At 38.5% G+C, this 25510-nt stretch overlaps 1 protein-coding gene and 1 pseudogene across 5 annotated transcripts in view; both read left to right on the top strand.

Moving 5' to 3' along the window:
• CORIN (corin, serine peptidase) overlaps positions 1-25510 on the top strand; it is a 247819-nt gene that overhangs the window by 64745 nt on the left and 157564 nt on the right. For all 5 annotated transcript variants that reach the window (XM_039241111.1, XM_039241112.1, XM_039241113.1 and 2 more), the window contains exon 4: positions 9748-9955. In XM_039241111.1, the coding sequence (XP_039097042.1) occupies positions 9748-9955 (208 nt within the window). The remainder of the gene's footprint in view (positions 1-9747; positions 9956-25510) is intronic.
• Positions 21222-21971, top strand: LOC120237711 (annotated as a pseudogene).

Genomic DNA, 25510 nt, shown 5'->3' with positions numbered 1-25510 from the left:
GTCTTTATTTCCCTCTGAAAATGGCATGATTGTTTAGTTAGATTAGCAATTTTTTCCCTCTCATCAATTTAAGAATTTTATTTCACATTTATCTGGATTCTTCAATGCTATCAGAAACTTTAGTGCCAATTTAAATATTGTTTCCTTATAGGTAACTGGAATTTTGTCTTTGGATGCTTAAAATTTTTTAAATACACTGGTTTTATTACAATGAATATAGATTGGGTATCTATCTATCTATCAGCTATCTATCATCTATCTATCTATCTATCTATCTATCTATCTATCTATCTATCATCTACCTATCTATCTGTCTTAGGGAGAGAGAGTTCGAGCAGGGGAGAGGGGCAGAGGGAGAGATTGATAGATAGAGAGGGGGGTGGGAATCTTAAGGAGATTCTACATGAGCACGGAGCCCAATGCAGGACTTGATCCAATGACCCTGGGATCATGACCTGAGCTGAAATAGAGTTGGACAGTCAATCAACTGAGCCACCCAGGGGTCCCTGGATTTCTTTTTTTTATATGTATATCTTGTCTAGATGATGCACTTCTTGAATTTGAGCATTCAGATTTCTTCAGTTTGGGAGAGTTCTCAGCTATTCATGCTATGAATATAACCTCCCTCCTGATGTTTCTATTCTATCTTTTTGGAACTCTAATTACACTTAGATTGGACAGTCTTATCCATCATCTATTAATCTTTGTGCTAAATTCTGATGTATTTTCTCAGATTTGTCTTGAGTTCTTTTTTTTTTTTTAAGTTTTAAAATTTATTTCTGAGATAGAGAGAGAGACAGCGTGAGCAGGGGAGGGTCAGAGAGAGAGGGAGACACAGAATCCGAAACAGGCTCCAGGCTCTGAGCCAGCTGTCAGCACAGAGGCCCCATGTGGGGCTCGAACTGGCGAACCGCGAGATCATGACCTAGCCCAAGTCGGAAGCTTAACCGACTGAGCCACCCAGGCACCCCTGTCAGGATTTTCTTAAAGCATTTTTTCCTAGTGCCCTTTGTAGTAGAGTTTAAACTTACTTCTGTAATTACACAGAGGAATTTTGACATTAACTAGTTTTTAATGAAGACACTTATAGTATTTCATAGTTTCATAATTTTAAGAAATTACCTACAGAAAGCAAAGGTTTTATACAGCAATATGTTAAACCTAATACTAAATACTTAATTCATCGCTATTAAAACTCAGATTCTGACATTTTTCAATTATAAGAAAAATTACAGTGTCCCTACACAGGAACAAAATTGCATTGACATTTCCCCTTGGAGTTTTTGTGATGGGTATTCCATGGCTTCCACTGCACCATTCAGATCTCTACCTCTTTATGTTTGCATTATATTTGCCCACTCGAATCTGGGCCAGTCTCACTAATTTTGACTGCGCTTCTTGCTATTTCAACTTCATTCATTCATGTACATGTTTAAGCTTCCTGTGCTTCTTTTTTTGTTGTTGTTGTTGTTGTTGTTTTTTGTTTGTTTTATTAACCCAGAGCCCTTTACTCCACTTTTTCCATCTCCATCCTAACATGAAAAGGCAGAGAGGAGAGAATTTTCAAGAATTTACATTTTTTTCCAAGGCCATGTTTTGCAGAGTCCTGTTTTCTGTCATCTGACAAGTGAATTGACATTATCTACTTTTGTTGGTAACAAGTAGGAGAAAAATACTCCCCCATTTCCTGCTAATATCTTCTTGATAAAGAAGAAACACTTTTCTTAATGTTCTACAAATGTCTTCAGTTACAGTTTGGCCAAATTCATCTAATATATCCATCGTAGAGATATGGTACACAGTATAGCCATTAATATTTTCTTGAGAAATTCCCTGTGAATCAAGAACTCAAAATGACTGACTCATGATGGGTGGGCTTTACTATGTGCATTATAATATAGAAGCAGGTATAAACTGCAAATATTTCAGCACGAGGTTTGGAACATTGGAACACCAGAATTAGACTATGTTTTCTCTCCTGGCTAGATGTGAGAGAAAAGTGGCCACTTAACAATGGCAGGGCACGGGCTCCTCACCAGTCCAGTGTAGGCAGCCTTCCTGGAAACATGTGTGACTCTCTCAAGCTGGAGTTGAAATGTACTCTGCACATACATCCAGTTTCCCAAGAAGAGACGCTACTTTTATGCAATGTTTTAATGGGTAGACAAAGCCAGAGATGCTGTGTGTTTGATATCTCTGCCTCTGACACCTTAAAATCTTAGAAAAAGATAGAAGTCCTCTGACTAAATTGGAGGCCCCTACAACTCTTAAACTGATCACCTTTAGTTCTTACCCGATGTCATAGAGAAATCCTGGGACTGCTGCTCATATATCCCTGTGTGGAGAGTTATAGATGTTTCTGGAGGGAGGACTCCTTTTCTCATCATTGGCTGGCTCCATAAGCATGCTGACCTGTATGACTGCACAGAGCTCTGAGCACAAGGCTCCACCCATTGTTTAATGCTCTGCTGTCACTTTGTTGAAATTATTAATGATAACATAAATAAATATTATAAATAATATAATGTAAATAATATAAAATAATTTTGGAACAAGGGGCCCTATGTTTGCAATTTACCCTGGGTGTCCTAAATTATTAGGTAGACCATTCTGTTCCTGGGTTGTACTGTGATTGGACCAACTTCAGTCTCTTCTGTGCCCTTGAATTAAGGACAGTGCCAAGCAATGTCATGAGCTAACTGTCACTGGGCAGTCAGGACCCCTGCCTGGAGCCAGGGATAGGGAGAGACCTCCCAAAGTTCATGGCTATGATTCCAATTAGAGATGAGGGAGTTGATACTGAGGATACAACCAACAAGAACTACTCCTCCTCCTTGTTGTTCAATGGTTGCTTATACTTTACTTTTACTTTCTCATCTTACGTTGCTTTTATAATAAGATAAAAGGTATATTTGTTAAAAAGAATGAGTATATCACATGCATCCCCAAAACTAAAATTTTAAATATTCCCTTTTGAGGTTCTCTTTACCATCTTACTCCATTTATAATTTTATTCTCTGTAAAATCTCCCTTTGAAAATTCAGAGTGTAAAAAGGTAAATATCAGCTCAGCTTGAGACTGACTTGTTACTGATTTTAAAGTTAGAGAATTCTGAGTGAGAGATGGTTATCTGAATACATTAAGAACCACAGTACTTAGCTGGTATAGTGCAGACCTTGGTATGCAGATCTGCCCTCTCATTTATGCTTCCAATATTTCAATGTTGACTGTGAAATGGGATTCCCGATAAAGCTACACATGTTGGAAAGTCTGCTGAGATCTCATGGCCTTTGTGAACAGTGAAGTTTAAAACTAACCTCAAGTGAGGCACTGGTTTTCCAATAAACCTTACCCTCAATGAACATGAGGGGTCACTAAGTAGTTTTTTATACTCTCATCATTATAGAACTTATTTTTGCCATTAGTGGCATTAAAAACCAAGTAATTTTCATTTGTGTTACAGCACATTTTGGCTAAATAAATAAAATGTGGTCTAATTTCAAATTCTTATTTTAAAATTTAGCACCAAAACTAATGTCTATATTTAATAGAGACTTCATACATATTTTCTCAATGAATAACTAATGTTTATTTAAATGTAACACCCAACATTGGTTTCTTTTGCAAGAAAGCAAACTAATTAATGAAACTTTGAATTTTGATTATATGTATAATGGAATATAATAATAGAATTTAGAAGAAAACAGCAGATGAAAGCTTAATGTTTCAGGCTCATTTTTTCTACCTATACACCATGGACACAACTGTTTCTCCTTTCTGGTCTACAGAGTTTTTGTAAGTCACAAATGAGTTAATCATAATAGTAAAAAGTTTTATGGCTTATCATATGTGCTAATGACAGGCATTATGTACGCATCATTTAATCCTTATAATAACCCAAATACAGTAATCTGGAGATGGAGAAACACACACAGAAAAGTTCTCTGTGCTGGCTGCCAGCTCGGAGCCTGGAGCCTGTTTCAGTCTGTGACTCCCTCTCTCTCTGACCCTCCCCTGCTCACGCTGTCTCTCTCTCTCTCCTAGAAATAAATAAAACATAGAGAAATTTAAAAAAAAAAAAAAGAAAAGTTCAGTAACTTGTGAAAAGCCACATAAATACAGAATAATAAAAGCAGGATTTGAATCTGACCATGAAACCATCATGCTATGTAAGGGAAAGTTGTTTTACCAACTTGAAAGTATATAAAAATTATTATTATTATTATCCAACCATTCGTAATTCTAGGATAGAAAATTATATGGGACAAGATGTAGTTCCTTAAAACTTGATTATGACTGACAGATGAAGATGTGACAGCTGAAATGTTACATCTTACTTCGTTCTGTGGGATCTGAATAATTAATTTATAATAAAATACTGACACCTGACTGTGGTAGAGTGTCGCCGCAGGAGATATTTGTTGGATGAATGAATGATAAGAGGTTGTGTGGCCTTCAGCTACCATTCAAACATCATAGAATCATGTAGTATGAATATACATGTATGAATGATAAGAGAGAATGACCTAGTTACAGGTATATATGGAATATGAAAGCTTAAATCTTGGCAAAGACTTTACCAAGAGACTTGAAATTGTATTAAAAAAATGTTAAGTCTGGAATACATATAATTATATAGAAAATGTTAAATCCCCTCCCTCATGCTTCTCCTGGCAAGAGTCACTAGCTTTTACTGAACTCTGATAATTTATACAGTGTTGTACTAACCAGGCACTTACATTTTTTGCATGTGCATAAATTGATAAGACATTGAGTTACCTATGCCCTTGACTATGTCTGTGAAGACTTTTTACAAATGCCACTATTGACTCATCTGTTTTACTTTGTCTCATTGATTTTCTCTTATGAGAAATAAAATAGTTACCATATTTGGATTCAAAGATGTTTACAGAGTTAGTTAAGAGGCCAAGATATTCACAGAGAGGACCTGTCCTCAACTCTCTGTTCCTTCTTATCTTACTGTAGCCCATTTACGGATCTTCCTAAGTACACGAAGTCCTTTCAGATTGGTTTGTGCCAGAAATTATTCTGACAAGATGTAACTTTCTTCATAAGTTATCTAGAATAAAGAATGGCCTTCATTATTCTATTCTGCTGATGTAGTCCTGACCTGTAGTCGACTTTGTGATACAGCCAGGAATAGATGCTAAGTGTTCCCAAATCCAAATGGACTCTCAGTAACTATTTTTAATAGCAGATTCACTGTTTCCTTTGAGAAAGTTTTAATTTTTGCCAAAATTAGAGAAGCAGCTCTATTGCTAAATACAAGGAGATTCATAAAAATATTCTTCGATGAATGAAGTAAATTTACCATGTTTAAAATGGAATCGTATCTTTGGCAGAATAGTATGGAGGAAAAAAATAGGTTATGGGATCAGAAAAACCTGGTTTCAGTTCTACAAGTTAACATCTGTGTACTTTCGAATACTTTCTTACCCCCACTGAATCTAGCTCATCATCTATAAAATAAGCATAAAAAAGCTTTATCATAGGATTGTAAGAAGGTTAAATAAAGTTCTGTATATAATGTATCTGGCATCATATATCCAGCCTAGAAGTTACTCAAGGATCTTTTATCTATGTTCTTATCTTTAAATTGTTTTATTTGATATAAAACAATAAGTGGAAAGGAAATTTTCAGTATATTTTATATTAGAAACTTGAATAGATACTAATAATATATTAACCCTTTTACTGTAAACTTATCTCACCCTATCCTCCCTGAATTGTATATTTTTCTTGCTGAAGGTACCGATGCTGTTGAAATGATAGTTGAGCATCATGATGAGTTCGGCTATGTTTTCTCTGCTATGGTGAGGTCTCATGCTACAAGGAATTGAGCATGCTTAAGGGTAACGAAATGGAGGGCAGCCCTTCCGTTCAACTGCTGCACTAGAATCCAGAGGAGAGTTCAAGATAAGAATTAATCTAGTGAAAGAAACAGGATGGGATGACTCCCTAGGCCATGGTGAGTTCTAGGGAACAGATAAAAACAATAGTTGCAGTATTAGCCATCAACATTGGTGCCTTTGGGTCTCAGATATACTGCCTTGTTCACATCTACTTTTTGTAGTTAATCTTTTAAAGGGAACAATTTGTTCCATTTAATCTCTTCATTCATGCAGTGAATAGCTATTGTCTACTATTTGGTATCCCAGTGGTTTCTGTCATTGAGAAGGCTGGGAGTAAATAGATAGATAGATAGACAGACAAGATTGTATGAAGTAGTCCTAATACTATAATGAAAATAAAACAGGATGATGTTATTGAGGGATGTAGGAGCACTTTGGATGGTATGCTTATGGGAACTTTGCTGTCCTCTGAGAAGGAAACATCTGTGAGTGAGTGTGTGTGTGTGTGTATGTTATGTGTGTGTGTGTGTGTGTGCGTGTGTGCAGCTCACATTGCCAGTAACACAAGATAACACACCAAATATGAGTTACCTTACTGTTTTCTACTTTTCAAGTGATTTCTTAAAATTCATTTCTCAATATTCTCAATATTGACTCTCAATATTCTTTGGCTAGCTGGAGATGAATTAGCCTTTTGATCATCTCTTCACCTCAAATATAGTTTATCATCAGGTGTATAAACCCCAAAGCTGTGAGCCCTACAGAAAATAATGTAATATAAAACGAATGATAACATGGTCAGTATACATGAGTGTATTACTTATGAATATAAATTCAGAACTATGACATGCCATTACATGCTTTTTAGTCTTTTCCTTTCATGGACCATTAGGGATTGAATTCTTTAAGATGTGTTTTTAACATAATAACCCCTTTTGTGTTAGCCTAGGGTGGTTCCAAATGGAACTTTTTCAGAAGACATAAGTTTAAGATCTGGAACTTCCACAGAATGTCTCTGCATAGCTGGGCAGAGGTCTCAGGCTTTCTGAAATTGAGTTTCTTCATGTATAATATAGACGTGATGCCACTTTACCAGGTTGTGAAAATGAGATAATTGTGAATGAGAGCCTCTGAGTACCCGGTCTGGTGTTTGGCACTGGCTGGTTTTCAATAAATGTCTTCCTGAGACTGAATTTTCCACAGATTATTTCATATTTTTGATGGAGTAAAAACTCTTACTGTCAGCTCTTTTAAGTAAGCATTTCTGCCTGTAGCACAATGTATACAGTGTGTCATTTTGAAGCTTATTATCTGTATGATCACACTGCCTGTGCTAATCTCCCACACGGAAGTGTATTTTAACCTCCCTCACCAAATGACGTGACTGTCATAATCATGCAACGTGCCCAGAACCCCGACCTTAGCACTCACGTGAGGTTGAATTCGTGTGTTTATATGTCTCTTTGTGTTCTGCCTGGGGGCGCCTGGGTGGCTCAGTTGGTTAAGTGTCCAACTTTGGCTCAGGTCATGATCTCACTGTTCGTGAATCCAAGCCCTGCATCAGGCTCTGTGCTGACAGCTCAGAGCCTGGAGCCAGCTTCGGATTCTGGTCTCCCTCTCTCTCTGCCCCTCCCCTGCTCATGCTCTGTCTCTCTCTGTCTCAAAAATAAATAAAACATTTTAAAAAATTGTGTTCTGTCTGAATATTTTAACTTGGACTCTCTTCTTCTCTAGCTCCTTTCTTGGCCATTTTGTATTTTGAGTTTGAGGAGGTCCAAAAAAGCGTTGTGCCCTTAAATTTTTGGCCGCGTCTATCTTAGGTTCTAGCACACAGAGAAGTTCCACATGTCATTGATTGGCTTTGAAAAGGGAAATCATGTTTTGATCCTGCCCCACTGAGCTTGGCACATTTGGGTTAGATAATAAAAACAATGGTGAAATGTGTCTTTTCATGAAGAATGAGACTCTTGAGCTAATGGCTACAATCTGGTCATTTGGGGGAAAGACTTCTTTCATGGTTTGGGCAGTTTTCAGAGAGATTTGAAAGAGACGTGACATTAGGAAGTGTACTTAGGAAACTAGGAAAGGCAGTGAGATGATAAGAAGTGAAGTCTGAGGCGACCTCTGTGAAGAAGGAAGCAGAAAGAGGAAGGTCTGGGACCCTTCTGTAGTAGGTTGCATTTATTCTGTATTACAGATCAAAGCATTGGTTCAGCCATTTTGTCAGAGATGCAGCCTTATCTTTTAACATTATTTTTATTAAAATGAAATCGGCCTTAGGTTTGGAGAGGTTTTCCCCTTTATTCCTTTGACTGGAAATTATATAGTTATCAGAAAAGATGTTTCCTTTCTTCTCGAGCTCCTTTCCCTTCTTGCCTTTATCCCCCCTCAACATAATTAGAATTAATACTTCCATCGTGTTTCCCAAACCTGAAGACTGTGGGTTTAAATAATAGCTTGCTTAAATAATAAACAGAATTTTAATTAACCCTTCTTAAATTAAAAATAATCAATTTTTGTATAAACCAATAAGAGAATACCATAATTCAAGGAGCAAAATAGAACAGTCTCCTAAAATCCCGCCATCTGGACTCATGTTAATACTTTTATTTATATGACACCAACCATGCAAATTTAGGGAATGAAGGAGTCAGGCTATGGAGATGGTGGGGCTCGGGAGAAGAGTCGATTATGGAAGAAAATGAAATCAGAGGCTCTGAGCTGACCCTGAACTGTTAGCACAGACAGGATTGGAAACCTTTGTATAATCATGAATTTTTAAAAACAAGATCATGGTATACAAATTGCTTTGTAACTTGCTATTTTTATTTAATATAAGCGCCATTTTATGTGATTAGATAATCTTCTAAAGCATCTTTCATATAGGTAAGTATTCTGTTGTTTGTTTCATAGTATTTTAAACCAATTCCCACTGGCGAATGTTTAGATGGGATTGATATCTTGTAAAATTTATAGGGGGCGCCTGGGTGTCTCAGTCAGTTAAGCATCTGCCCTTGGCTCAGGTCAAGATCTCGCGGTTCGTGGGTTGGAGCCCCACATCCAGCTCTTTGCTGACAGCACAGAGCCTGCTTGGGATCCTCACTTTCCTCTCTCTCTCTCTGCCTCTATCCCTCTTGTTCTCTCTCTCTCTCAAAATAAATAAACTTAAAAATGTTTAAAAAAATAAAAATTATAAACTATGCAGAGGCGAAGATCCATGTAGATAAATCCATGTTCACAACCATGATTATTCCCTTAGAATAAAAGTTTTAGAAATATTACAGTGTCAAAAGATATGCATTTAAAACTCTTTTTGTTTAAATGTTTTATTTATTTCTGAGAGAGAGAGAGAGAGAGAGAGAGAGGGACAGCGTGAGCAGGGGAGGATCAGAGAGAGGGGGAGATACAGAATCCGAAACAGGCTCCAGGCTCTGAGCTAGCTGTCAGCACAGAGCCCGATGCGGGGCTCGAACCCACCAACTGTGAGATCATGACCTGAGCTGAAGTCGGACGCTTAACTGACTGAGCCACCCAGGTCCCCCAAAACTCTTTTTTTTCTTGATACATATTGTCCGGCCTAGCTTTGGTCCAAAACAGTGTTTGCCAATTTATATGCCCATCAGCTAGGTATGAAAGTGTATTTTTCTACACATTTTCCCAGGACACAGATGCTATCCCTTTGTGAATATTAGTGGCTCGATTTCATTATCATATGCATGCATGCACGTGTGCGCGCACACACTTATTTGTATGTATGTCTGATTGTATCTCTATACTCGTTCTTGCTTGCAGAATGTATTTTATCTTTTGAGCATGTCAGTCTGTGATATCAGATGAGTGTCTGCTCCTAAAAAGGACTATCTTGACTTCCCAGGTGCCTGTATGGACATCACCCACAGCCAGTGTCAGATGCTGCCCTACCACATGACGCTCACACCTCTCTTCTCCTTTGTCAAAAACATGGAAATGGAGAAGTTCCTCAAGTTCTTCATGTACCTCCATCGCCTGAGTTGCTATCAACATATCATGCTTTTTGGCTGTAGCCTCGCCTTCCCTGAGTGCGTCGGTGATGGTGATGACAGGTATTTTGGAACCAAAACCATTCGGTGATAAGAGTCAGTTGTACCAGAAGCATCTGAGAGGGAATGAGATCATCCTGAGCTACCACCATATATTTTTGTTAAAGGAGGAAATATCTCATGCCAGTCATAGCCCGTTGCAATTCTTTTAAACCAGACTTTTTTTTTTGGGGGGGGGGAAACCTAGAGTAGTTTTTTTCTGGGAAGAAATTATTCAGGATGTGAGGTTGAAGCAATCAGCTGGGATACTGAGTAGCTGTTTCAGTGAGGGGCTGGCAGAAGACAACACACTCAAAGGGGTGACTGGAAAGAGTTTATTGAAGAGAGGATTTATGGAGGTGTGGACAGGTTAAGAGAACAACTAAATGATGAAGGGCACCAGTGTCTCATGATAGGGGGATGCAGTTCCACCACCCAAGACTTGGAAGGGGAGAAGGGCAGACAGCCACCTGGCGAGAATTATAGCTTTAGGTAAGAGGTCTTCCAACCAGTCGAGTGCCGTGACCCTAGACACGCAAGGGTGTGTCATTGTTGTGAGCACAATGGATGAGATCCCAAATCTCGCCTACATATCATCTGATCCCAAGTCCCAAATCTCATCATCTAAATCAGGTAGAGGTGAGATGCTGGGTGGTTCTTATGGTCAACACTGGAACCCACAGCAGGGTGAGGAGGGTGAAAGGGAGATGCAGAAGGACAAACAGAGACTGTCTAACATTCTATTAAATAAGACTAGAAAGAATTTACTTATTTTGGGTGTGCGGAAGCATTTGTGAGTGAGTGTGCTTGTGTATGTGTCTTGTAAGCTCATTTCATTTTTTTGTTTGAGATATAAAATTGACATAAACATTATGTTGGTTTCAAGCATACCACTTAATGGCTCAGTATTTGTATATATTGCCAGATGATCACCTCAATGAATCTGGTTGACATTCATCACCACACAGTTGTAAATTTTCTTTTTCTTAGAATGAGAAGTTTCTTTTTTATTTTTTTAAGGTTTATTCATTTACTAGAGACAGACTGACAAAGTGTGAATGGGGGAGGGGCAGAGAGACGGGGAGACATAGAATCTGAAGCAGGCTCCAGGCTCTGTTGTCAGCAGAGCCTGATGCAGGGCTCGAACTCACAGACCACAAGATCATGACCTGAGCTGAAGTCAGACACTTAACCAACTGAGCCACCCAAGTGTCCCTAGAATGAGTTTTAAAACCAACTCTCTTAGCAAATTTTAACTGTATAATAGAGTATTATTTTTTATTTTTATTTTTTAATGTTTTTTTAAAAAAAATTATTTCTGAGAGAGAGAGACAGCATTAGCAGGGGAGGATCAGAGAGAGAGAGGGAGATACAGAATCTGAAACAGGCTCCAGGCTCTGAGCTAGCTGTCAGCACAGAGCCTGACGCGGGGCTCAAACTCACGAACTATGAGATCATGACCTGAGCTGAAGTCGGATGCTTAACTGACTGAGCCACCCAGGCACCCCTATAATAAAGTATTATTAACTATAGTGACTATACTGTATATTACATCTCCATAAATTATTTAGTTTATAACTGGAAATTTCTACATTTGACCACCTTCACCTTACTGAAATAGCATAAATTTCAATATTACGTTATTATACAGAAATAACAATTTTCAATAAGAGTAAATCAATTAAAAGTATGTTATGGAATATTTTAAATTTACTAAGTATACATTAAAATTTTTTTTCAAAGCATGTGTTAAATACATAATCACATAAAACATCAGTTATTTTCTGAATGAAAATGTTAAGCTAGCTTTAGGATAGTAATGTTAGAATGCAATGCATTTTAAGTGTAAATAGATTTCATGTTATTTGTAGTATTTTTTAAATGTTTGTTTATTTTTGAGAGGTGGGGGAGACATAGGATCCGAAGCAGGCTCCAAGCTCTGAGCTGTCAGCACAGAGCCCAATGCAGGGATCAAACTCACAGACTGCAAGATCATGACCTGAGCCAAAGTCAGATGCTTAAACAACTGAGCCACCCAGGCACCCCTATCTGTACTATTTAATTAGTGTGTGAAATGTGTTTAGAACAGGACAAAGACATATATTGTTTTGACTGGAAAATGCCTGCATTGCCACAGAATAAAATCTGGGTAGAATACAGCACTAGGTTATTATAGAAGTAAGTAAAGAGCTATGATCAGATACTGAGTTCAGGAAAATTTTCACAAGAAAGAATCCGACGCACAGCAGGCTTTCAAGGTGATAAGGGCAAAACAGTGGCACTGTAATGTGATGGTTGTATTAGTTTTCTAGAGCTGCCATAATGAATTATTACAAGCAGAGTGGCTTAAATAGACATTATTCTCTCAAGTTCTAGAAACTAGAAATCTAAAATCCAACATGACCATGTTCCCTCTGGAGGTTCTGGAGGGGTGGAGGGGACACTTTCTCCTTTTGTCAGCTTCTGGAAATGTCAGGCTTTCCTTGACCTGTGGCCACCTCACTCCACTCTCTGCCTCCATCTTCACATAGCCTTCTCTCTGTGTGTCTGTCTTTTCTCTTGTGAGGATACCTGTCATTGGTTTAGGTAGCCCAAGATGATCTCATCATCTGAAGGTTCTAATTACACCCACAAAGACTGTTTTTCCATATAAGGTCACATTCACAGGTTCCAGAAGTTAGGAAGTGGACACATCATTTGGGGGCCGTCCATTCAATACACTGCAGCTGCTGAGGACGCAGTGAATGGAGTCTCATGTCTTAGCCTCATCTTGTGCATAGATAAAACAATGAAAGAGAGTGCATTCAGGTTCCTGGAGACTCTGAATTCCCTTTTGTAACTCATCCTTACTGTAACTCAACCTCCACTCTCAGTCAAATCAGCCGAAATTTTTTTAATGTTTATTTATTTTTGGGGGAGAGAGAGAGAGAGAGAGAGAGACCGTGAGTGAGAGGGAGACACAGAATCTGAAGCAGGCTCCAGGCTCTGAGCTGTCAGCACAGAGCCTGATGTGGGGCTCGAACCCACAAACCACAAGATCATGACCTGAGCCAAAGTCAGACGCTTAACCGACTAAGCCACCCAGGTGCCCCTCAACTGTAAAATTTTAGTTAAGCCAACTCATAGCCTTCAGGACACTTTTAGGTAAAACTTGTTTTTCTTCTGACCTGGTTCATCCTGAGAAATGCTCTAATATAAGTGTTTTCCATTTTCTGTTGTAACAGATAATAATTTATAGTCACTTTTCAGATATACTTCGGGGACTTATCCTATTTTTTATTATTACAGTTATTATTATATTTAATTTTATAATTACATTTTCAGACCAGTGTAATTTAGTGTGTGCATAGACCTGTTAGCTAGTTTTAATAAGCAAAATAAGTTAATGAAGGTAAAATGTATTATAGAAAATAACGCAAACATTTTTCTTATTTTTCACTATTTGGGTCATCCATTATACTAACTTTTTTTACTGTTCAAATAATGGAGAATTGCTTATATTCTACCATAGCCAAAATAGGTATTTAGTAATATTTAAAATTTAGTTTATAAAAGATCTAGTGGACTGTATAAATAGTATAGTTTTTAACCTGCCCCTCAGATGCTCATTAACTACATATATATATCAGTGAACTTTAATAATTTCTATTCAGACGAGGATTGCTATGAATAAATATGTGTATCATATACTCTAACACAGGCTAATTGAAGTGGTGAATAGTTTCTATGAATTCAGTGACATATCTCAAACTATAGAGATTTAGCTGATAAGCTATTTGGGTAGTCATAAAAATATATGAGTTACAAAGACTAGCCTAAAAATATCAGCAAGTAGCTAGAGAGAAATTCACTATTTCTGGGCCAGGAGAGTAACAGTTATTCCTGGATGGCTTTTGGAAGAGAAACCAAGTATTGCATTCACAAGAATTTCTATGTATAACTATCATTCATTCCAACCTTGTTTAATTAATAGGCCTATAACATATCAAAGCTAAACGGGGGTCAGTTTGCCTTGGAAGGTCCAGCTTTGCTTCTAGAAGACACCCAGGAGACCCATTGATGCGGGGTGACGGTCACCCCACTCACATCTTCTAATACTTTGTAGAGAAACTCTGTGCTCATGGAATGAGTCCTTAACATTAAAATCTTGACATGCTTATTATTGATTCTTTTCCCCCTCTGGAGTATTGATTTGGCATTAGGTCCTTTGCAGAAATTCCTTTTTTTTAAAATTTTTTAATATTTATGTATTTTTGAGAGAGAGTCAGAGATACAGCATGAGTGGGGGAAGGGTGGAGAGAACGGGAGACTCAGAATCTGAAGCAGGCTCCAGGCTCTCAGCTGTAAGTACAGAGCCTGATGTGGGGCTCAAACCTGAGATCATAACCTGGGCCAAAGTTGGACGAATAAGCCACCCAGGCACCCCCTTTGCAGAAATTCTTAATATCTGTGGAAATGAAATAAAACATTCTTTATCTAGCTGGGTTACTTGAGATCAAAGATTATATCTCAAACCTAGGAGCTCCGGGACAGTTTTCTATAGTGTTCTCAGTCCCTGTAGGATTGTGGTAAGGATAAAATGAATTTCCTTGAATGATCCTCTTCAAAAGAACTATTACACTTTTTTCCCAAATAAGTATGGTGACTGGAAGTTAGAAAATTTAATCTGGTAACTACAGAGAATGCACTTGAACGTTTGGGGGCAGATGAAACTTGACTCAAACTATAGCTCTGCCAATTGCCAGTTAAAAGGCCTTGGGCATATGTGTTAGCCTTCGAACCCATGGTTTACTCATTTCTATGATGAGAGTGTTAATAGCTCCTTTATAGGCTGCGTCTGTGTGTATTAAACAGAATGACTTATGCAAAGTGCCCATACATGGTTTCCCCATAGGGTGCACAGTAACTTCTCCATAAGTAATAACTTATTTATTGATATGGCAGTCAAAGATGATATGCAATTTTCTGGAAGGGTATAAACTTCATCACCTCCTTTAAAGATGCAAGATTTGCATTTTTAAAAATCATTCTTCTCACTTTCTAAACCTGATTAGTGACGTTGAGCATTATTTCATGTGTCTGTTGGATTTCTGTATGTCTTCTTTGGAAAAATATCCATTCGGGTCCTCTGCCCATTTTTTACTTGGATTTTTTTTTTCGTGTTGAGTTGTGTAAGTTCTTTATATATCTTGGATATTAACCCCTTATCTGATGTATCATTTGCAAATATCTTCTCCCACTCAGTAAGTTTCCTTTTTGTATTATTGATGGTTTCTGTCACTGTGCAAAAGCTTTTTATTTTGGTGTCATCCCAATAGTTTAATTTTGATTTCATTTCCCTTGCCTCAGGAGACATATCAAGGAAAATGTTTCTATGGCTGATATCAGAGAAATTACTATGTTTTCTTCCAGGAATTTTATGGTTTCAGGTCTTACATGTAGGTCTTTAATCCATTTTGAGTTTACTTTTGTGTATAGTGTAAGAAAGTGGTCCAGTTTCATTCTTTTGCATGTAGCTGTCCTATATTCCCAACAGTATTTGTTGAAGAGATTTTTTTCCCTTTATATATTCTTGCCTCCTATGTCATAAGTTAATTCACCATAAAACTGTGGGTTTATTTCTAGACTCTCTGTGTCTATTTTTTGTGCTGGTACCCTACTGTTTTGATGACTGAAGCTTTGTAGTATATGATGAGGTCTGGGATTGTGATACCTCCTGTTTTGTTCTGATTTCTCAAGATTGCTTTGGCTATTTGAGGTCTTCTGTGGGTCCATGTAAAATTTACTATTATTTGTTCTGACTCTGTGAAAAATGTCTTGGTATTCTGATAGAAACTGTATTGAATCTGTAGATTGCTTTATGTAGTATGGATATTTGAACGATATTAATTCATAATTCTTCCAATCTATGAGCATGGAACATTGTTTCATTTGCTGATACTGTCTTTACTTCTTGCATCAATGTTTTATAGTTTTCAGAGTACAAGTCTTTCACCTCCTTGGTTAAAATTATTCCTAGGTATTTTATTATTTCTGGTGCAACTGTAAATGGATTTGTTTCCTCTTTCTGCTATTTTATTATTAACATATAGCAATGCTTCTGATTTCTGGGGGCTAATTTTGTATCCTGCAACTTTTCTACCTTGACTTATTACTTCTAATAGTTTTTTGGTGGATTCTTTAGGATTTTCTGTATATGGTACCATGTCATCTGCAAATAGCAACAGTTTAACTTCTACCTTACCAATATGGATGTCTCTTATTTCTTTTTCTTTTCTGATTACTGTGGCTAGAATTTCCAGTATTATGTTCAATAAAAATAGTGAGAGTGGACATCTTTGTCTTGTTCCTGATCTTATAGGAAAACTGTCAGTTTTTCTTTTATCATTGAATATGTTTTTGGCTGTGGGTTTTTTTTATATATGGCCTTTATTATGTTGAAGTATGTTGACTGAAGGAATGATTAAAAAACTATTTGCTATACTAGAATTATAAAGTCTCTCCCTCATCATCCAATTTATACTCACGATTCCTACTATTGCACATCATTATATTGACACACCATTTCTGAGTTAAGTTTTATTGACAATCTTTTAATAAGAAATTAAAACTTGTCTGCTTATAATGTAATTTTGGAGAGCTTACTATATTCTTAAATGTATTATTTTATAAGACAGCATGGGCCAATTTCCTATGTAAAATGCAACCCTGTAATCACTTTGAAAGCTAACTGGAAAATATAACTTGCTTTAAAACCATTTTTGAAGCAAATGGGTGACTCAGTAAATTGAGTGTCTGACTCTTGGTTTTGGCTCAGGTTATAGTCCTAGGGTTGTGGGATCGAGCCTCACATTGGGCTCTGCTCTGACAGTGCAGAGCCTGCTTTTGATTCTCTCTCTCTACCATTTCCCTACTCTCTCTGTCTCTCAAAATAAATAAATAAACAACATTTTTGAAGTATTCACAAATTATATAAAGTCAACATAAGCTTATTCTATTAATCTTTTCTAAATAGAATGTAATTACATACTGCTAATTTATTTTATTCAAGATTTCACCTATGTCCCAAGAACTCTATTGTATCACATTTGGGAATGAATGGAAACATCACAGATTAACATTTTTTCATAATTATAATTTAAAAAATTTATAGAGGTCAGTAGTCAAGTAAGTAAAGATAAACTTTGTTGCTATTACCAAGAAAATATTCTGAAAGCCATTTGCCACTTACCTCCCTGATTGTACCAACTAACTTGGAAGCAGCAGTCTTTTAGCCAGACCAGTGTTGTCTACATGGCTATTGAGATGGTCAGTTGGTGTGTTTCCTTTTCAACCCAAGGCAACACGGTTGATGTTGTCTGCTTTTCAGCATTATACATCAAAGATGAAATGATAAGTAAGGTTCCATTATATGAGCCAAAATGGCACCAAATGTGGGTAAGATAGAGTCCAATAACTCATATTACTTTTATTTTACAAAGACATAAAGCTAGAGAATCCAGCCACGACATCTCGGCTCTTTCTGACTGTGCCCTGTCACATCACTGGCGGTGTCTCAAGCACACACATTTTATGAAGCCCAGTGGGGTCACTTGCTTACTTTTCTCCTCAGTAATTCATTGGTATTATGTGGATGTGACTAGAATTTAGATTTCATCTTTTTGATTCAATTCATTTGAAGATCCATATGCAAGGCGTCATTTCATGATGGGCGAAAATCAAAACACCTGCAAAAATAACTTAACAATTGCAAGGTTTTTGTGTGATTTGTTAATCCTCTGTCCCATGGGTCCTGGTAAGTATGCCAAGTATTAATGAGAATCAGGATCATGTCAGTGAGAAGTTGAGTGGAATTTCATATTCCTTTTCAGGGGTGGTTATGTGGTTTTACATTATTCATACTCATCTTAATTCAAGCTGTGTTTATCTGTTGGTATTTCCTTGTTCTTCTATCTTAAGGGCGACCCCCTACGACTGGCATATAAACAAGGCACTTAATCTGTAGAGTTTTCATCCTTAGCAATTTTATTAACATTTTAAGAGCATTTTCCTCTTACATGAGAATTATTTCAGGATTGAACAGCACATGTAAAATTTGGTGACCTAATGGGTAGGAAATCATATGAGTGTGGCAAGTGTGAGCTCTTTCATAATCTATAGTTGAAAGTTAGGTAGTGATGGTTTGCTCCCCACTTTGCTACTGAAAGCTTTATTCCAAGCAGGCCACAGAATTATCCCCTGCATGTGATTCATTTGTTTTTTCAACAAATATTTGCTGACTGTACATACTAGGTGTATAGCCACAAACAAAATAGATCCTTTATCTCATGGAACTTTTATTACAGTGAAGGGAAATAAGCAATAAGCAAATAAATAGATAATAAAAAATTAAAATAAGTAAATAAATTGATATTAGTATATCAGATAGTGAAAAGTGCAATTCCAGCAAGGGATTGGAGAGCTTTGGGAGAATGGGAGGTTTTTAAAATTTAAAATTAGTGGTAATTTTAAGCGGAGTATTGGTCAGGAGAACTTCACTGAGATCTGTGAGGATATGAAAATCCAGGAGATGAGTGAGACCTGGGCATCTGTTGGTGTTTCCAATTCATTTATGCCTTTAGCAAGCATTTATTGGCACCTACAATGTGCCAGGTGCATAGTTTGATGTTGGGCATGTGGAGATGAATAAAATACAGTTCTGCCTTCAAGGAACTCAGCGTAATAGGGGGCCAGACATGAAAACAATCAGATTGTGCAGTGTAATCGGTTCACAAAGTGTGGGGGCAACAGAGTGACAGAGGGAGCCCCCTTTCTGTACTGCATTATTAGAGAAAGCTTCTCCCAGGGAGGAAGCAACAGCTGAATTGGTTTTGCAGGATAAGTAGAAGTTCACCACGTGGACCAAGTAGAAAGAGAAGGTGTTTCAGGTAGAGCAACAGCGTAGATCTAGCACATATTAGGGGAACTACAACTAGTTTAATTTTGCTCAGATATAAAAAGAGGAGAGAACAGGGGCGCCTGGGTGGCTTAGTCGGTTGAGCGTCCGACTTTCGCTTAGGTCATGATCTCGCGGTTCGTGGGTTCGGGCCCCGCGTCGGGCTCTGTGCTGACTGCCAGCTCAGAGCCTGGAGCCTGTTTCAGTCTGTGACTCCTTCTCTCTCTGACCCTCCCCTGCTCATGCTGTCTCTCTCTCTCTCTCCTAGAAATAAATAAAACATTAAAAAAAAAAAAGAAAAAAAAAAAGAAAAAAAAAAGAGGAGAGAACAAACATATGTTAGGGGATTTTAAGAAGGAGAATTAACAGCACATAGTGATTAATTGCATATGAATTGGTGAGATTGAAGGTGAGGCAAAGGCTTTTGGGCCTGCGGTATTACCACCAAGAAAACCACATATATCAAAAGAGAAGTGGTGGCTGGGGAGGTGGGGCAGGATAGTGAGTTAATATTGACATAATGTCTTTATCTGGTTTGGGAAGCACATGATAAGGCTTTTTCTTTCAGAGGAGATAAGCGCATTTTTTCTTCTGTAAGAGATTGATAGTTTCAGCTAATGGTTTGCTAGTAAACTGGCTCCCTGAAAAAAAGCAAAGCAAAACAAAACAATCATTTGTGGCGTTGGCTGATTTCTGTGGTATAAATCCTCCCAGATTTCAAGCTAATAATAGTTTAACAATCTAACCACACACCACATTGTGTTTTATCCCTTGACAAGTATTTGCTGAGCTCCCGCTAGATACAGGGCGCACAGCAGCATGCTGGCTATTTCTCATTTACTACTTCTTTTCTTTTCTTTTTTTTCTTTTTTATGATTATTTATTTATTTTGTGAGAGAGAGCACATGTAGGAGGGACAGAGAGAGAGGGAGAGAGAGAGTCCCAAGCAGGCTCCATGCTGTCAGCAGAGAGCCTGAAGCAGGACTCGATCTCATGAACCGTGAGATTATGGCTTGAGCCAAAGTCAAGAGTCTTAACACTTAACAGACTGAGCCACCCTGACACCCCTCTCGTTTACTTCTTGAAGCCCACTTCCCATCATCCTCCACTTCACTCTTGTCCCCAGGGAGCTTTCAATAATGCTACTTTCTCCCTTGCTGTGGGACTCAGCCAGTGGGAGCCCCCAACAGGGCATTGGAATATGGGAAGAGTCAGGTGGTGTAGTAATCCCGTACTTCCTTCTTTGCCAAACGCATGGCTGGGCACTCCACCATGACAGGCAGTGGTTGGTACAGGCGGCCTTCTCCATATGGCTTTCTCTACATTCTAGTGACTGCTCCTTCCCTTGTTCCTTAAGCCTGGGATGCTCACAGTCACCTGCCCCAGCATACTGTACTACTCCTGGTTGACTTTTCTCAACCTTGCCAGCACCTTCGTTGAGTGGCCCTTTCACTAAACGCTCTGCAGTGATCCTACTTCATTGCTTTCTCTCTGGAACCATGGCTATTACAAAGGAAGAATAAGACAGACATAGTCTTTGTTTTTAAAGACCTTCAGACCAATGTGGCCAAAAAGTACCCTAACATTTCTCCTTATTCCTCTTCTGATCCGGGACAATGACAAACATTCTCCTGTACACTCTTCCATCTCCATATTTAATAAAGCTGGGAGCCAAGGAAACCTCTTGCCTACCTCTGTCATACCCCATCTAGGCTGTGCCTCTTATGAGGTCTCTTGAGGTCAACAGAATGTGCTGGCATAGGAAGTTGATGCAGTGTCGGTCCACCAAAGAAAGAACAAGCCATCTGTTGTTTTCGTGTTTTCCAAGAGTGGTGATGAAGTCATGCTTCTGTGTCATTTGTCGCCTTATCCCTGTGTTACTTACCTGTGGCTCACGTCTGTGAGAAGAGGCCAGCTACGTGATGCACTTGGAGCACTGGGTGGAGTCATACTATCTGACTATGAGATCTCTTTTTTTTTTTTTTTTTTTTTAGTTTTCACGTCCCTCACAATGTAAAAGGAGGAAATAGGAGTCAGTTATTTCGCGAGACCTTTCCAGCATTACCATTCTTTTCATGACTAAGGTCTACAGCTCTGGGAGCTGCCTGTGACTATGACTTTGTGAGCATTGTTCACTGAACAGCTCACCCTAACAAAGAACATTTAGGAATATGTTTTCCAAAAATGACTGTGTGAGTCTCATCAATGAATGGTACATCTAACTCAGTAGCAGTTTCTGACCAAGTGATATATTAAAGAAAAGTATACTATTTACACTCTACTGCATATCAAATTACCACAGATTTAGAGACTTATAACAATGTACATCGAACTCTTTTCATGCCTAGCACAGCCATGGCTCATGGTCCCAAGAAGCATCGAAAGTGGATTGCAGCTCCAAAGCTTTGGATGCTGGATAAACTGACCAGTCTGATTGCCCCTCACCCATCTACTGGTCCCCATAAGCTGAGAGAATGTCTCCCCCTCATCATTTTCTTAAGGAACAACTTAAGTATGTCCAAACAGGAGATGAAGTGAAGAAGATCTGTATGCAGTGTTTTATGAAGATTGATGGCAAGGTCCAAACTGATCTGGTTTTATGGACGTCATCAACATTGACAAGACTGGGGAGAATTTCTGTCTGATCTGTAACACCAAGGGTCACTTTGCTGTTCATTGGATTACACCTGAGGAAGCCAAGTGTAGGTTGTGCAAAATGAGAAGGATGCCTTGTGAGGACAAAAGGAATCCCTCATCTGTTGACCCATGACACTTGCATCATCTGCTATCCTGATCCCCTCATCAAGGTGAATGACCATTCAGAGACTGGAGACTGGAAAGATGACTGCTCTCATTAAGTTGGACACTGGGAATCTGTGTATAGTGACCAGAGGGCGCTAACCTTTGAAGAGTCGGTGTGATCACCAACAGAGAAAGACACCCTGATTTGCCAATGGCAACAGCTTTACCACCCGTCTCTCCAACATTTTTGTTATTAGCAAAGGCAATAAACCATGAAATTCTCCTCCTTGTGGAAAGCACATCCACCTCACCATTGCTGAAGAGAGAGACAAGAGAATGGCAGCCAAACAGAACACTGGGTAAAATGGTCTCTAGGTGACCTTATTAGAAATCTCTGTACTTTATTAAAGATAATACAGCATAAATACATACATACATACATAAAACATCATACATCTATCATCTCACAGTTTCTAGGATCTATGATCTGGGAATGACTCACCTGGATCCTCTGCTTTAGGGTCTGTCATATGGGTACAATCAAGGTATTGGCCAGGGCTGGGGTCTTACCTGAATCATATGATTGTTGGAAGAATTTCAGTTTCTCAAGGGTTGTTGGGCTGAGGACCTATTTCTAGCTGGCTGTTGACCAGAGGTCACTCTTTAAGTTCTTGTCTCATGAGCCCCCAATATGGCAAATGTTTCACCAAATCGAATAAGGAAGAATGTGCTAGCAATAGAGAAGACATAATCATATGTACCCTAATGATGGAAGTGACATTCCATTACCTTGTATTGGTTGCAAGAGAGTCTTTAGGCTGACTGGCACCTAAGGGGAGGGAGGGGCTTATACAGGGTGTGAATAACAGGAGGTGGGGATCATTGGGGACCATCTTAGAGTCTGCCAGCCACAGAGACTCTTTTTTTTTGTAATGGTAAAAGAGTTTTAAATCCTAACCTCTTCAAATATATTGCAAGGTTGGTTTATTTGCCAAAAATAAAAAGTGGCAATGAAATGCAATGTGAGATCCTGAATAGAGGTCATGGGAATATTTGAATAGAGTTCTTAATTAAAGGTACTTCACCAACATTAATTTTCTGCTTCTGATGATTATACTGTAGTTATATAATATGTTCGCCTTGGAGGAGTCTGGAAGAAGGATATATGGAAGCTTTTCGTAATATTCCTACATCTTGTCTGTAAGTCAAAACGTAGGTCAAAGTGAATAATTGGAAAAAAAGGATTTGTCAAATTTAAAACCCATAGCTACAAGAGCTTACTTTGTGACCATGGCTTGCTCAGTAACTTTAAACATCTATCTCTTTATCAGAACTTTTTTTTCCCAATAACATGTATAGATTTGGGGAGACATGAGATGTTGGTCAAAAGGCACAGTAAAGAAAATAAAAAACCCTGTAAATACAGGAAACAATTTTGGTAGATAAATTCACTAAAAGTTATATGGGTAAAATTTACTATTTTTAGGTAAATTATTTTAGAATGTCTCTCCTAGTGAAAATACCATAAGGGGCACCTGGGCAGCTTAGTCGGTTAAGCGTCCGACTTTCGCTTAGGGCATGATCTCACGGTTCGTGGGTTCAAGCCCCGCGTCGGGCTCTGTGCTGACTGCCAGCTCAGAGCCTGGAGCCTGTTTCAGAGTCTGTGTCTCCCTCTCTCTCTGACCCTCCCCTGCTCACCCTGTCTCTCTCTCTCTCTCTCTCTCCTAGAAATAAATAAAAATATTAAAAAAAAAAAAAAAGAAAATACCATAAAAGCATCACTATCATTATATAGTGGACTTACTTATATATTTGTTTATATATCTTTGTTTCAACAAAGAGCTGCAGAGATTATGCAACAGTTTTTCTGCTTGAACTTTAATTGAAATGTGTTCGGACTTCAGCATGACACCAAATGCACTTCACACATCAATTTAAAATAATCACCGGTGCTAAAATAATATTCTGATAGCCAAATCTGACCCTTCCCCTGTGCGGTGCACTGTTTTCAGATGTCAGTCTGCTTACTGCTTGGATATAGACACTCCTAACCCAAAATAGTGTGGTCTGTCTCACCGCACTGTTCTAGGTGATGAAAAGCCAAATACTTCAAGCCCTCTTAGGCAGTTGGATTTCGCGCAAAGGGAGAACAAATGGCTTCTCGTTTTGCTCACTGTTTGAAAGGGTTGCTTGTTATAAATGCTCTATCACCATTTCACATGTCCTGCTCTAACAGGTCTCTGTCGATTACTCCTCTTAAGAGAGCTATTTGGAAACACTCTAGACATTTATCCTAAGTCCTATTTTTAGAATGGAAGACCTAATGGTATTTTAATGTCTCTATATATTCCTAGAACAAATCTTTAGGGGGAAAAATGTCTGTTACCTTTTGAAATTTAGCCAAGCTCGTAGGATTAGCACTGCTCCTCTGAGAAGTATCGTGTTAAAGAATGAATTTTGATTTACAGAATGTTAGTAGGAAAAAGACCATGAAAAACCAGCTCTTCCACACCCCTCACTTTCCGAGTGAGGAAAGTGGCAGTCTTCGGTGAGTGAACTGTTGGCCTACGATCAGATCATGAGGAGTGGCTGTATGAAAGTTTTAGGGTGGTAGACTTATGCTTTCCTACAGAAAATGATCTCGGTCAGAGTCAGTAATAGTCAGTTTCTGAGATAAGACTCAGCTTTCGAACATGAAAACAATCTGCTAGGCCCTTGTGTGAAATTGTATTGCTCTTATAGAAGATTCTGAGAATAGATGTTGAGTCATCCAAAAATATGTGGGATCAGAAGGGAGGAAAGTCCGTGAACCTCTTGGGAGAATTGGGCTCTGCGTGTTAGAGAGCTTTGCATGGATCTCCCCCACCCCACTATATTGGATGACTGTTTTCCTCGTAAATGGCACCTGGAAGTCCATCAACTAGAGATTCCTTTGCTCCAGCAAAGTCTTCTAATGATGCAAAACCTTGGGAAGGTTAAGTGTCCATCTGTTATTATGAATTACTCTGTGTTATTTTCATCCCTTTTCTTCTTTGGCAGCCTAATTGGGATCTGATCATTTGAGGAATGTAGTTTTGATTGTAGGAAGGGAAGAAAATGTTTAAGAGTGAGTAATGGTCTGGTGGAGACGGCTATCTAAGTGGGGCGCTGAAGTGAGGGTGGCCAGGATCGTGTCAGAAACTGGGAAGGTCAGGAACTAGAAGACCAAGAAAGAATGCCGAAGATAAGTCTGGCTTGCCTGTACGATTACTGTGGGTCGTCTCACGCCTGGAAAAGAAAGAGAAATGACTTCACCCTCCCTTTGGCAAATACTACCCTTTGGCAAACACTGATTGATTGCAGGTTAGCTAGGAGTTTGTGGAATGAAGGGAGAGCCCATCCCTGTGCATAAGGTTAGTCCCACTCAGAAAGTGTATACAAGAATACCTTCTTTAATTGCACTTTCCCTTATTATGCTTCACAGATGTTGCTTTTTTTTTTTTTTTTTTTTGCAAATTGGAGATTTGTGGCGACCCTGTGTCGAACAAGTCTATCAGTGCCATTTTTCCAACAACATTGGCTCACTTCATGTCTCTATATCACATTTTGGTAATTCTTAAAGTATTGTTCTGATTATCTGTGATCAGTGATCTTTGATGTACTATTGTATTTGTTTGGAGTGCCCTGAACCATACCCGTATAAGAGGGCGAACTTAATCAGTACGTGTCCTATGTGGTCTGACTGCTCCTTCAGCTGGCCATTCCCGTGTCTCTTTCCCTCTCCTCAGTCCTCCCTAATCCATGAGACACAGCAGTATTAAAATCAGGCCCATTAATAACCCTACAATGGCCTGTAAGTGTTCAAGTGAAATGAAGAGAACATGTGTGTCACTTTAAATCAAAAGCTAGAAATGGATTAAGCT

The sequence above is a fragment of the Hyaena hyaena genome, unplaced genomic scaffold (assembly GCF_003009895.1).
Source record: "Hyaena hyaena isolate Hyena2069 unplaced genomic scaffold, ASM300989v1 scaffold_187, whole genome shotgun sequence".
Lineage (NCBI taxonomy): Eukaryota > Metazoa > Chordata > Mammalia > Carnivora > Hyaenidae > Hyaena > Hyaena hyaena.
Note: the sequence above shows the minus strand (reverse complement) of the source record. Positions and strands in the feature narration are given on the sequence as shown.